The sequence below is a fragment of the Temnothorax longispinosus genome, chromosome 6 (genome assembly GCF_030848805.1).
Source record: "Temnothorax longispinosus isolate EJ_2023e chromosome 6, Tlon_JGU_v1, whole genome shotgun sequence".
NCBI classification, from domain to species: Eukaryota; Metazoa; Arthropoda; class Insecta; order Hymenoptera; family Formicidae; genus Temnothorax; species Temnothorax longispinosus.
The window spans coordinates 1819018-1831993 of record NC_092363.1 but is presented as its reverse complement, the minus strand read 5'-3'; the positions used below and the strand labels follow the sequence as shown (position 1 = coordinate 1831993).

General features: G+C 43.3%; 1 protein-coding gene across 3 annotated transcripts in view; it reads left to right on the top strand.

The window, feature by feature from the left end:
* Sox102f (transcription factor Sox102F) overlaps window positions 1–12976 on the top strand; it is a 139263-nt gene extending 126287 nt beyond the window's left edge. For 2 of the 3 annotated variants that reach the window (XM_071780462.1, XM_071780461.1), the window contains 6 exons: window positions 5056–5340; window positions 5928–6306; window positions 7687–7914; window positions 8321–8368; window positions 8532–8684; window positions 9063–12976. In XM_071780462.1, coding sequence (XP_071636563.1) covers window positions 5056–5340; window positions 5928–6306; window positions 7687–7914; window positions 8321–8368; window positions 8532–8684; window positions 9063–9562 — 1593 coding nt within the window. In that variant the 3' untranslated portion in view covers window positions 9563–12976. The remainder of the gene's footprint in view (window positions 1–5055; window positions 5341–5927; window positions 6307–7686; window positions 7915–8320; window positions 8369–8531; window positions 8685–9062) is intronic. The other variant, XM_071780463.1, reaches the window with a different exon arrangement.

The following is a 12976-nucleotide window of genomic DNA, read 5'->3' as shown; positions in this document are numbered from 1 at the left end:
ATCGGACCCGCCCTGATCTATGATTATGGATTCCGTGAGGTCGATGGCAAACTCGTATCTTTTGACGATTGTACGACATGTCTGCCTTCGTCTTCTGCAGTCGCGAATAGGAGAATCACATAAATCGCACAACCGCCGCGGCATATACAGATACATTGATTTGTTTTCCTCATTTTGAACGTTTGACTGCTACAGTGCGGATAGTAAGGAAAATGCTAGAAAGACGTACCACGCAAAAATTAGAATTGCGATTTTTCCCGATAATGAATAATTGAATTTAAGCTTTTGCAAATTAATAACGGTAACTCAAGGCAGAGTTATTTCGAGTAAGACTATATAACATAGTTGCAGAATTTATATTTAAAATATTTTATATGTAAACTAATTGTAAGTACGGAATGTAGTGTAATTTATCATTTGAGACAAAGTCTAGTTAGTTAGATAATAAATAGCACTGGCTGCTTTTTAATACTCGTCTACCTTTGATTACGTGTATAATGATAGTTCATGTGTAGATTGTCCTTGTTTATTTACATTACAAATATCCACAGAGGGAAAACTTATCGCGATACACGTCGCATAATGGGATTCAACTACAAGGATAGAAATATCATCAACAAGGTTTATGAGATTAGTATATTGCATATAAGGAAAGACGATGGATTATCTGCGTGGATTATCATACAGAGTGTCCTACGAAGAAGTATTGATATTTCAAGAAATGATGGTAGCAACTTTCTCTTTATAAGATATACATATATGTAATTTAACGATACATAATTTTAAAATAATTCGCGTAGCTATTTGTCGCGAACTGTGGATGAGTATTTCAGGAAATAATATGCACTTCAAATAAACCGGGAAATCTATCACTAAAATTAAACCGGAGACTTGCGGGACTCCTCGTATATGTTGAATCCAGTAACGATCTTTCTTCGGTTTTATCTACACGATCAGTGCCATCGATCTCTAACGTTATGTATCATCATGATTGCCACCGCGTTGGCATGGTTCGCAATGAAAGAGAGGACGGACGACTCTCGAAGAGACGACCGCTTTGCGACGATGTACCCGCGATCATCTCCTCGAAAAGCGGCGCCACGAAAATACCGCTTCCGGTTGCCCTAGATTCTCGCAATTCACTGGTCTCTCTCCTCTCTCCTCTTCTCTCCCTCCCTCCTCTCTCTCTCTCATCTCTCTCTGTCCCTCTTTTTCTCCTGTCGCTACGACGGTAGTCCCGTACGGGGCGAGCGCGAATCCCGTTCAAAGCGCTCCATAATTTATGTATCCACCGGCCGTCTCCCTGTTTGTCGTTGGAGATTCCGCGTGTCTCTCTTTTAAAATTCCATTAAGGAGTGCAGCGGCACTTTTTTGTTCCTCGGCTTCTCGTTGTCCTTCCTCCCCGCCCGGCGCGTATATCAGCCGCGAGAAGGACCGGCAGGACCGGCTTCTCCCCGCAATCGATTATTCATAACGCTTGTACACCTCGGACGCGAAGATGCACGCGATAAAATCGCCGGATCGTCGATATCCGGAGATGGAAGAGAGACCTTAATTCGATCTACGTGCGCGGGCAGTTCACGTCGCGGAGTCGCGCGCTCCTTGCAGCGCGCAGCACGACATAATTTTAGACAGTGCTCGCAGTGACAGTCTTTATAACGCACGTGAAGTATGAACCACTTCCGGTGGATCCGCGTCAACCGGCATGTCCCCTCGCACTCGCGCACTCCAGTGGCTCCGATTCTAAATCTGGACAAGCAAATTTCCGTGGCCTTTAGCACCGCGCGCGTATCGCGCCTACGAAAATCGCTCCGTCGAACGTCGACATGATGCTGCGCAAAACGCGCATTGTTGATGAATATTTACCGCATTAACCCTTTAGAGACAGGTATTTTAAACAAGCCTTATCGATCCGAAGCAAAAAGAAGAGAAAAAATAAACTATTTATGCGAACAAAATTTAATCGGAGTTGGAATTAATACGCTACTGTGGCTTATTTATCATCACCCCCGTCCTTAAAGAGTTAAATAATATCATGAACGTAAAGGCACGTTAATTAGTTATACACAAGAATCGACATTTAAATGTCACAAACTTGCTTTACGTGGAATTGTGTTGCATCGACATAAGAACAAAATTATATTTAAATTATTGTAGTTTATACCGATTTAAATTATAGATTCGGATTATTTAATAAATTGATGATCAAATTGTTTATTCACGATTTTATACGATCTAGATGTCTTCCTCTGTGCGTTACTCGGGGATTCAGTATCCGCGCGATCCACGATAGATAATCGGCCGAAGAGCGATTACGGGGGTAAATATGTTTCGGTAATTGCGTGGCTAAGTTTAGGCGGTGCAGTTGGCGTCAATGCGCGGATGCATATTCAGAACGGGGCTCCTCATATTCTTATGCTCACTTACTAAACCGCCGCGTCGTGTGTGGATGTGAATGTGAATGGAACTTGCTGGCACCCCGCCTGTTTATATTTAGCCACTGTGGGCGGTATAGCTGTCACGGATACGTATCATCGGCATAACTGAACTGTGCAAATGAATAATGAAGTTCCAGTCGTTCCTTTCTCTCTCTCCCCCCCCCCTCTCTCTCTCTCTCTCTCTCTCTCTTCCTCTCTTTCTCTTCCGTCTTTGTCGCCTATTATAGGTGCCGCGAACCGAAGACGTTACCCGAATTGGCGTTACCCGGTCGCGCGACTCATTGTCTCCCGGTGGCCGATCCCTCGCGCCACCGAAGCGAACGCGACACATGTGGTCTCAATGAACGCACATGCGCTCATTGGGACGCTCGCAGGGATATAAACGCACAGTTCGGCAGCCTTTGAGCGGCTCGGCCGTACCGACGACGCATCGTAAAAGATCGTAACGTCAACGAGTACAGAGAATGAAGAATACAGTCATACGATACTCTTAATCCCGTAATGACTGCCTTGTTAATCCCGTGTGCGGCTTAAAGCAATTTATATATTCTTCGTTATACACCAAACTCTATGTGCTATCGAAAAATACTTCTCTCCATTTCTATCGATTAATAAAAAATACAAGGAAATATAGATATATGTAATAATTAATTTTTGTTAAAAGTTACGTAGTGTTTTAATCTTGTTTCTTTTTTAAATCGTTATTTTAGTTATAATATAGGTATAGGGGAAAATATTAATATTGTATTTTCTCTTGTTAGAATTAAATATAATTTTTAATGGCTGAAGAATATAGATATATTACTTGTGTCGATACTGTCGATGGCAATTTGGCTAGTAAAACCGGCATATCGATTTCTTGCGTTCCGCACATTGTAATCATTTCGCGCGTTAATATGTTAGAATATGCTGCTCATACATCTACGCTTTTTACATCTATCATTTTAAATAATCTGCAGAAGCCGGCAATGTCCAATCGACACGGAAGGTCACGTCTTATCGTCGCGTCGTTTGCGCAACGCTACATGTTTTTGTGCGGATTTTTGTGTCGCCCTGCAGTTTTTACTTTCCCGCCGTAACTATTTATAATATAAATCAATGTTTTCCTACGTCAATTATACGTCTCGGCGATAAGGTCCCCGGAGAGAACCGCCATCGGGAGCGTCGCGAAAATGTGAAATTAATAATCGCGCGGCTCTCGGAACGGAATCGGGGAAGGGGGAAAGGGAGGTGCATCCAGAGTCGCGCGCGCGTGACATCTCAGCTGGTGCACAGGCTGGATGAATAAACGTCTTCCTTATCGTCTAAAATAAACCCTACGCATATCTGGATCGTAGCCAGGCCGTAGGAAAGTACAATGATATTCGTCGCGTAAATTGTTGCGTTCCTACGGAGGGTGGAACGGATACTCTCGCTCATCTAAGAGCCCCGTTACCGGCGTGCTCCGATGTGTGCTATTAATACAACGTTAATCGCAAAAATTCGCTGGCGATGCACTTGGCTGCGATCCGCGTAATCGCGTGATGTTACCAGTCGGACACGCAATTAGGTCTTTAACTACTCGGTTATGAAGTAATCATCTTTTTGACGTGATATCATACATTACTAACGTATATATCAGTATACATTTACGACCTGGTAAATGGATAATGTACATTTCGTATTAAAACACCTTTGATAACTTGAAACGCGAAAGTTTTTATAAATCCGTCTCTTTATATTTAGTTTATGCGAGCATAAAAGTATCTCATGATTTAAAAAATCGAAAAAAAATTATATTTTTAACAGATATTTATAATTGACATGTTTTGTAAAAGATTTTTATCCGGATAAAGTAGAAAGGAGCAACAGATTGACCACTCGAGATAACTGTTCAAATTGATTCGTTAAGCGTCACGAAGCACCGCGATTCCTTTTACAATTTGCAATTTTCGCATTGCGATATCAATGAAACTTTAAACGTAATGCAAAAGCGGTTTTTTGCATTTAATTTGGCAAGAATTATGAAAAAGTAGCGTTTACATAAGTTTAATAAATAATATAACATAATGATTTCGTTAGCCAATTTCATATAATTAATATCATTAAAAATTAAAAAAATATTCTGCATATATGGTGCAACTGTTTAATGCACGTAATTATGCGTTATATTCAAGCAACAAAGTACTCGTTTAGAACGTTTCTGGATTGTATCAGATTGTTAAGAAGTCTAAATAATTTTCGCATATAATTTGTTTCGTAATGTCTAAAGCATCCGAAAAAGAAATCTCGAATAACTGCGCATGTAATAACGTTTTGCGACCGTTCGGTCGAAATAAAAAAAATATATGTATAGGTGAAACGTAATAACGCGAGGGAATCCGAAACAGTATTTATGACGCATCGAGTCGTTGGCGGCACAAAGTGGCGATCGCGTCGCGCAATTTGCTCCACGCTCGCATTGTCCCGGCAACACGTCCGGCGTATTTCATCCACGCGGCGCGGCGCGCCGATAAGCCGCCGTCAAGGTGGAATGGTCCACCCTCGCGCAAATAGCGCGCGAGGGACCGCACAATTCTCTGTATGAGAGCCGGCGTGCACGGCGGCCTTTTAATTAGTGGTCCCTGTTCCTTTACAGTCGTATCCCGCTCACATGACGGTCGACTCGCAGAAGCAAATCGAGATGCAGCGGCTGCAAACGGAGCACTTGAAGCGGCAGCAAGAGCACATCATGCAGCACAACATCCAGGAGTTGCAGGCTCAGATGACAAAGAGCCAGCTGAGCATGTCGGGGCCACAGTCGTTGATGTTCCTGCCGTTTCTCGAGCAGCTCAGAGGGCTGCCCGTGCAGTCGCCCATGCCTCCGCCGCCGGCCACGTCAACCGCCACCACCGGCAACAAACACATCAACTCCATCGCCAATGTACGTGCTCTGGTGATCATCGATATCGCTATATATCGGCTGTAGCTCCGCGTAACGCTGGCAGTGTTTCACAATATTGCAATATCGTGCGTTATTTTCGCCACATTAGTTATTTTTCGGCATGCCTGCTCGTTCCAGAGAAAGATACAAAAAATCGAGAGGAATGTTTAAAAATCCTAGCATTTATTTAAAAAAAAAAAATATATACATATAGTTTTAACATTAACTCCAGCTAGCCACACTTATTTTCGAGTCCTTAATTCGCCACATAATTCCGGCCCGTGAGACCGCTCGACTTTGTCGCATTGTCGCATTTTCATTCTAATTAATATTTTTAAGCTTGTAATGTAGGAATTGGAAATACAGAGTCTGAATAAGATGTTTATGATAATATCAGGTGAAGAAAATGATTTGAGTTTAAATTAAACTTATTATAAGGAAACTAGAAAATTATGTTATTATGTGAAAACTAGAAAACCGAAAAATGTTCAACGGACCGGAATGTGACAAGCTAGGGTTAATGCTATTCCGATCAAGAACTTCCGACTTGTTAGCCTGACGTTGAGAGATTTTTTATTTGTTCGCAGATGATCAGCAGCCATCGGGAAGGTCCAAGCTGGGCGACCGCGCATTTGGCGCAGATGACCACGCAGATGGAGAAGGAATCGTCGTCGCCGGCGCCGATCTCATCCGCGGTAGCGCCGACGGCCCCGCCTCTTCAGGATCTCGACGCCCCGCTGAACCTTACGAAACCGAAATCGACGTCCTCGGGCGCCACGGCGTCCTCCTCGTCGCCCGGCAGTGACTCGCACTCGACCGGCGCCGGAAGTAGCGGCCAGCAGGAGCAGCCGTTGGCGGCGACCGCGCCCAAGCTCTTCCCCCCAGGACTGCCGATACCGCGGAATTATCTACCGACGCTTCCTTACGCCGGCCTACCACCGCATCTCAGCACTCTGTCTTCGCCGAGTGAGTGAAACATTCACGATCATTCGCTTTAATCGCTAGCCCCCGTGGAATAAAACCAGTGGAATTAATTAGAGGCTCCAGGGGAATGTCGCTTATGTGTTATTTTTTTTAATATTTATCTTGAGAAGAACAGTGCATAAAAAATAGCGAAATGTTCTTTTAAATTCTAAAAAAAACCATTTCGCGATTTTTCATCCACTGTTCCTCTCAAGATAAATACTAAAAAATACCACTTCAACAACATACCCCTGGAGCCATATAGCCCCGGTCTTCCCTATATCGAGCAGTGAAGTTGAGTATCGTGTCGAAATGACATTTCGCGAATATTCCGAGATATCGTTGCCATTCACAACGGTGAATTATCTCGGCGCGATATACGTGCGCGCTCTCACCACGCTGTGTTTCTGCGAAATGCATATTATAAACGACCAAGCGCTCGTGAAGTATTCATCCGAATTACCGCGATTAAAGTAACGCTTGTTACCGCGATCCGAGCGTTGCCAGGATTCGCAGTTCGTCTCGCGACCCTCGCGGAACAATTGCAAATTGGCGATCGCCGCAAATGGATTCCGAGGGAGAAAGGGTACGGTCGGTACCCTCCGGAGTATGCGATTTCATACCAGGTGAACACTTAATCATCTTCGAGCAGGCTAGTTTTCCCGATTGTCCGCGGCCAGGTTTTTTTTCCACGCTCGCTACTCGCCTCGGAGAACCTGTTTCACTTGCCATCTGGTTTTTGCCACGGGTACCGGCATGCTTATAATCAACGATGCGTAACGCGATTCCGCCCGATAAGGGCCGCGCGACGCGCGCGATTCGCACAAGCGAGGAAGGGAAGAAAATCCGCGCAGGCCGTCATTGTAACGTTGAGAGCAAATCTCTGCCACTCTTCGCGTGGCCATCGCCGCGCGTCACTTCGTCCGCGACATATAGGGAATATTGAAAAACGTGTCTAAACTTCGGGATTGTATTAAAAATCCATCAGTGTGAGAGAGAAAAGATTCCCACAAACGTGATTCTGAAAATAATATTTATTTTACAAAGATCAAAGATAGCAAACTTCGTTATTTCTTTTCAAAGAAAATCGCTATTTCTTTCCACTTGAAAAAATTCTAATATCACCCTTAACTGGCTTTAACTGTTATGATCCTTTCCTTTACATTAAAACTGAAGAGGCCGTAAAGAAATTGGTGAAAATATATGAAGGGCCAAATACAATTTTCGCTAAAGGCAATGTCGACTTCAAGTTGGGCGAAGAGTCAGGATATTCTTGTGTGTCTTCATTTTTCAATACTCTATATATCTTTTAAAAGCGTAAATTCTTCCGACCGTATCTCCATTACACGTCTCTCATTCCGTGTCTCCGGTAACCCGTTACAGTGAGCAAGGTAATGGCCAAAGACGAGGGCGGCGGACCCGGAGGATCCGCCGTGGCGGCTGCTGCGGTCGCGGCCGTGGAGAAGCACTTCGCGATGCACGGGCTGTACGGATTGCCGTCGAACACAGCTGGGATGCCACCGTCGGCCCAGACTCAAAGACCGATGAAGCATTCTGGCTCTCGGGAGGAGACGCCTCAGGAAGAGCAGGATTTTCTCTCGACGCCTCACAGTAAGTGGACGCGGAGAAATGAGCGTGTCGCGTTAATCGAGACGGATCGCGAGGCTGCACAAATATAAAGAGCGCTTAATGTAATATCGTAAACTCTTTGACAAAAATGTAGAGTCAATCTTTCTGTCAGGGAAACAACGACCGCGACAGAGTGTCCCATATAAACTCAAGTCAAAATCAAATTAAAATCAAGAATGAAAGATGAGATTAAATACGCACATAATATACGAAAATTGTTGTAATTTTATATTATGTAAATCTTTTTCTTTTTTAGAAAAATATGAGTAGTATAATATTATAAGATACATATAGCATTTATTATAATGTTTGTATTATAAACTGTGTACAATAGTCTTCCGTTTAACGTTGCATATCTCGTATATATAATTTGGTTTTGAAATTGCAGTGTGGCGAGATCCGGGATATAAAGTAGCGGAAGACATAACGGAAAAAGGTAAGCACTTTTATGTAGTAACGATTAGACTGATGTTACGCTCTTGTTTTGAGAGCGCCAAGTGACGCCCTCGCGAAATCAGATTCGTTTCTCACGAGAGCATCGTGAATCCCGACGACGACGTGACATCTAACGCCCCGTCTCTCTTTCTCTTTCTCTTCAGCTAAAATGGTGAGGCAGCAGAAAAGGGAGGGTGAGAACAAGCCACATATCAAGCGACCTATGAACGCATTCATGGTGTGGGCCAAGGACGAACGTAGGAAGATCTTGAAAGCCTGCCCAGACATGCATAACTCGAACATATCGAAAATTCTCGGTAAGCATACCCGATCCATATCATCCACATCAGCGATTACAGTTGATATTTAAACCCATTATTATGTCTATCAATTATTTATATCACAAATAATTACAGTGCCGGTTAATGTGACACAAGTGTAAAATTTTCCAAATATATATAATTCTAATATATAACTTAAAAATATAAATATAACTTACAATTAATATAAAACTTAAATATATATAACTTAAATATAAAACTCTCGAAAATAATATAAATGCAGACTCGCAAGCAGAATACAATGGCAGATTATTCGACGTATTTAATTTAATTTAATTTACGTACTTTGATGAATAATCATCAAAGAACGCGAAACGTTCTCCACTTCAACGCGCATTCTTCATACGGTTACAGGCGCCCGGTGGAAGTCGATGTCGAACTCGGAGAAGCAGCCGTATTACGAGGAACAGTCGCGGCTCTCGAAGCTGCACATGGAGAAGCATCCGGACTACAGGTATCGGCCGCGGCCGAAACGCACGTGCATCGTGGACGGGAAAAAGATGCGCATCTCCGAGTACAAGTCGTTAATGCGACAGCGGCGGCAGGAGATGCGGCAGCTGTGGTGCCGCGACGGCGGCACCGAGATGAACTTCTTATCACCGGTGAGCGCCGATCTGACCGGCACGCAGCATCACCCGGGCACGGGCGCCGGCCCGTCGGCGCGGCCGTCGGTCTCGCCGCCGGCGACGATGCTGAACGGCGGCGGCGGCGCCGCCGGCCCGAGCTCGGACCATCCCTCGTTCTATTATCCGCAGGACAGTCTCTCGCCCACGGACATGATGAACTTCTCGCCCGAGAATTCCGGCTCGATCGGCGGCTACGACGCGAGTCCACGGCACCACGACGAGGATTGAACCACGGCTCCGGGTCAGCCACTTTGGCCACCCGGAGCGTCATCGTCATCATCATCAGCAGTGGCGGCGGCAGCGGCAGCCGCGGCGACTGCAGCGGCCGCGTCCACGTCGAGACTCGCTTACGAACTCTTCTGGTAATCGGAATCCTCTGTCTCGGTGTGACGACGACGTGTCTTAAGTCACACGCGGCACAGGCCGTGAACGCGCGATCGCAGGAACACGTTCTTCTCTGCACGACGGAGCGAACTGGAAGAGGACACTACTTCTCGGGAAGAAGAGTCGGGCGTCTCGAAACCTCTCGCCGGAAGTTGTGATATAATGTTCTATCTCTGTGCCATCGTACGCGAAACGCGAAGGACCTCTGTCCGCGATGTAAAAGCGCGAGAGCGTCTCCGTTGCGACGTCGCTCGATCGTCTATCTTTCTTGCTCTTCGGTACAAGCTATCGAAAAAATACCGGTGTTTTCACAGTACGCAATCTTTACATCCGTTAGTTCGTTTGATTTGTATTGAATACATGTACACGGATCTCGATACGACGTTCCACAAATACAAGTTTATCTACGCTATCATATTGACAAAGCACGTTTAGATTTGTCGAATATTTTGATGACATCGTTTGATGTCGAATTTGCAGTGCTCAATTAACAAGAAAATATACCCAACTATTTCGCCATGATTTTGATGAGTTTTGGATGTGTTGTGTAATATACATAGATCAAAATAATTTAACATCAAATTTAACTACATATATAAAATTGTAAAAATGAGCTAGAAATAAATATATATGTATATATTAAATTTATATATTATAAATATATATTAAATATATATTTATTATAAATTAAATATATGTATATATTTAATTTATATATTAAATATGTATGTAAATAAATATATAAATATATATGTATGTATATATTTGGCTCTCTTTAATTTTTGCTATTAGACAATTTTACAAGATTGATAGAGGTAAAAGAAATTTCCGATGGTATTCGTTTAGAAAGACATAAATCATTTTACTTCAAAGTTGTGTTTGAATCTCTTAAAGTAATTAAATATATATTTACTTAAAAATATATTTTAATCTATACTCTGTAACGCGCGCGCTTATATTCCAAAGCTCATTGAAATTCGAGGAAGGGACGGTTGAGTTTCTTTGTAAATTTTTTATTTGTAACAAAAGTTCAACGATCTATATTCGCTCGCATTATTTTGCATGCCAATTTTCGGGTTTTCTATCGCAATACAACGTCATTTTGAGACAATTTGTATCGAGGCTCGGGTTTTACTTATTCGTTCACATCTGCAATTACTCGACGGCCGCGGTCCATGAATCGTTCTTGTGTAAGATGTTTCTGTTGTTCATTTTCGTTCAGTCATTCTTAAGCTAACTCTTCCAAATGCATATTGGAAATTCCGCGGTCTAAACTGAAACAGAAACGACGTTGTAAGACTTTAAAAGATGTTTACTAGACATCTTTTAATTTCTTGCACATCTCACGGGACGTCGAGCGTCTTTCGTTCGGTAACTTACTCCTGCTTCACACGAGCGATGACGGAGGACGGCGTCTCTTACGCATATCGACGGAAATTCTCTGTATAATTCTCCTGCATCGTAATCAAAACTACAGTCCGCACGAAACTCATGGTAGGCTTCGATCATCGGTAGCTAACGCGTAGAGATAACGATTAACCGGCGTTGAACTAGCGGCCAAAAACCCGACGCTCGTTGCAATTCAGTTTATGTATTTTGGCGTGCGTGCGCGCGAGGCGAGGGTCGCGAGGGCACGCGCATATATACGCATAATTTTTATAATAAGACAATCGCGCGCCGATTCGGATACGCAGCTCGTGCCGGTCTCCTTATCGGACTTGGAAACATAGCCGATAATCACGTACACGTTGCGACACGATGCATGGCCAAAAAGTCTTGTTCCTATTTCTCCTAGTGTGTATGTGTGTGTGTTCTAACGATACAGCCAATTTCGGACGGCCGTATCGAGAGAAAGAAACGAAATGTAAGAAGGGTAGAGAAAAAAAAGAGTAAACGAATAAATAGAAACTGGTCTATCGCAGCATCTCCCGCAACGATCGCGCGCGTGCGAACCCGAACGCGTAGACGCCGCACGTGGCAATCTTATCTTGCGACCGCCAGTCAGTTGTTTAAAATGTTCCATCGTATGTAAAACAACTGCGTTCGACGCGCCGAACGAAAGGTCGGAACAGAGTGAGAAAAAGCTAGAAGATAATCGCGCGAGCGATTAAGTCCCGGTACGTAGACGCGTGACGGACTTCTCGTTTAATATAAATGCCTAGTACTTATAGTATTTTCACCGTTAATTTATTGACCCTAATGTGTAAAAGCGGCGACAGCCGAGGCGGTTAATAGTCGACTGAGTGGCAGGGGGCGAAAAGGGGCGAGAGGGCGTAAAGAGGGTTGAAATGGGATGGACATTGGGAATTAGCGGATCGTCGATATATTAGTACAACGTTATGGTAAAACGGTCGCGAAAGGGATTATAACGTTATTTATCGAAAGATCAGCGCGCATCTGCGATCCTGATCGTCATGCTCGACACGTCGCCTCTATTTTCCTTAGGGGCGCGTTACGCACTTCTCCATCTTCGAATTACATTTACGAATGTGGGGGAGATTGCGGTACATGAGGGGTGGTGAGGTCAACGGAGACAATTGGGGCCTCACGGTAAATCGATGAGAAAAGACAAACACAGTTTGTAACGTAGCTAGGCAGTGGTCTGTGGGACGATCGAACAAGGCGATATAATGATTTGGAGCTTGATGTGATATAATACTTATGTGCCAAATAGCGTTTTCGCGGGCGGGGGGTTAATCAAAAAAAGGAAAAAAAGAGAGAGAGAGAGAAAGAGAGAAAAACCTCTAGTTCCGAGTCGCCTCGTTGGCTCGACGTGAAACGAATTTTTTGCGTCTCCTCCTTTTTTCACGTTTTCTTCTTTTGTTATTTATAATCAGTGCAATTACATACACACACGGTACCTAATATAATTTTATAAAGAGAGCCAGTATCCTCGATATATCTGCACCCATTTTGTTGGGGCTCGACCGGCATCAGATTTAGGATAGCTTAATGTTGATAATAATTTATTTTATGTATATAATGGATTTGTACATTGTGTCGGGAGATAATCATCGATCCGCGGCCCGACACGAGCGTCAATATTATTAATGTACAGTGTAATTATATTGTGATGTATCTACGTAGCTACATTATATATGTAACTATTCGAAGCATGTAGATTAACAATGTTAAACGCGATATGTATTCTTATTTTCAATGTCATTATTATCTTTATTATTATCTTTATAATTATAATTATAATTATTATTATTATTATTGAGATGGCACCATTATTATTATTATTATCATTATAAA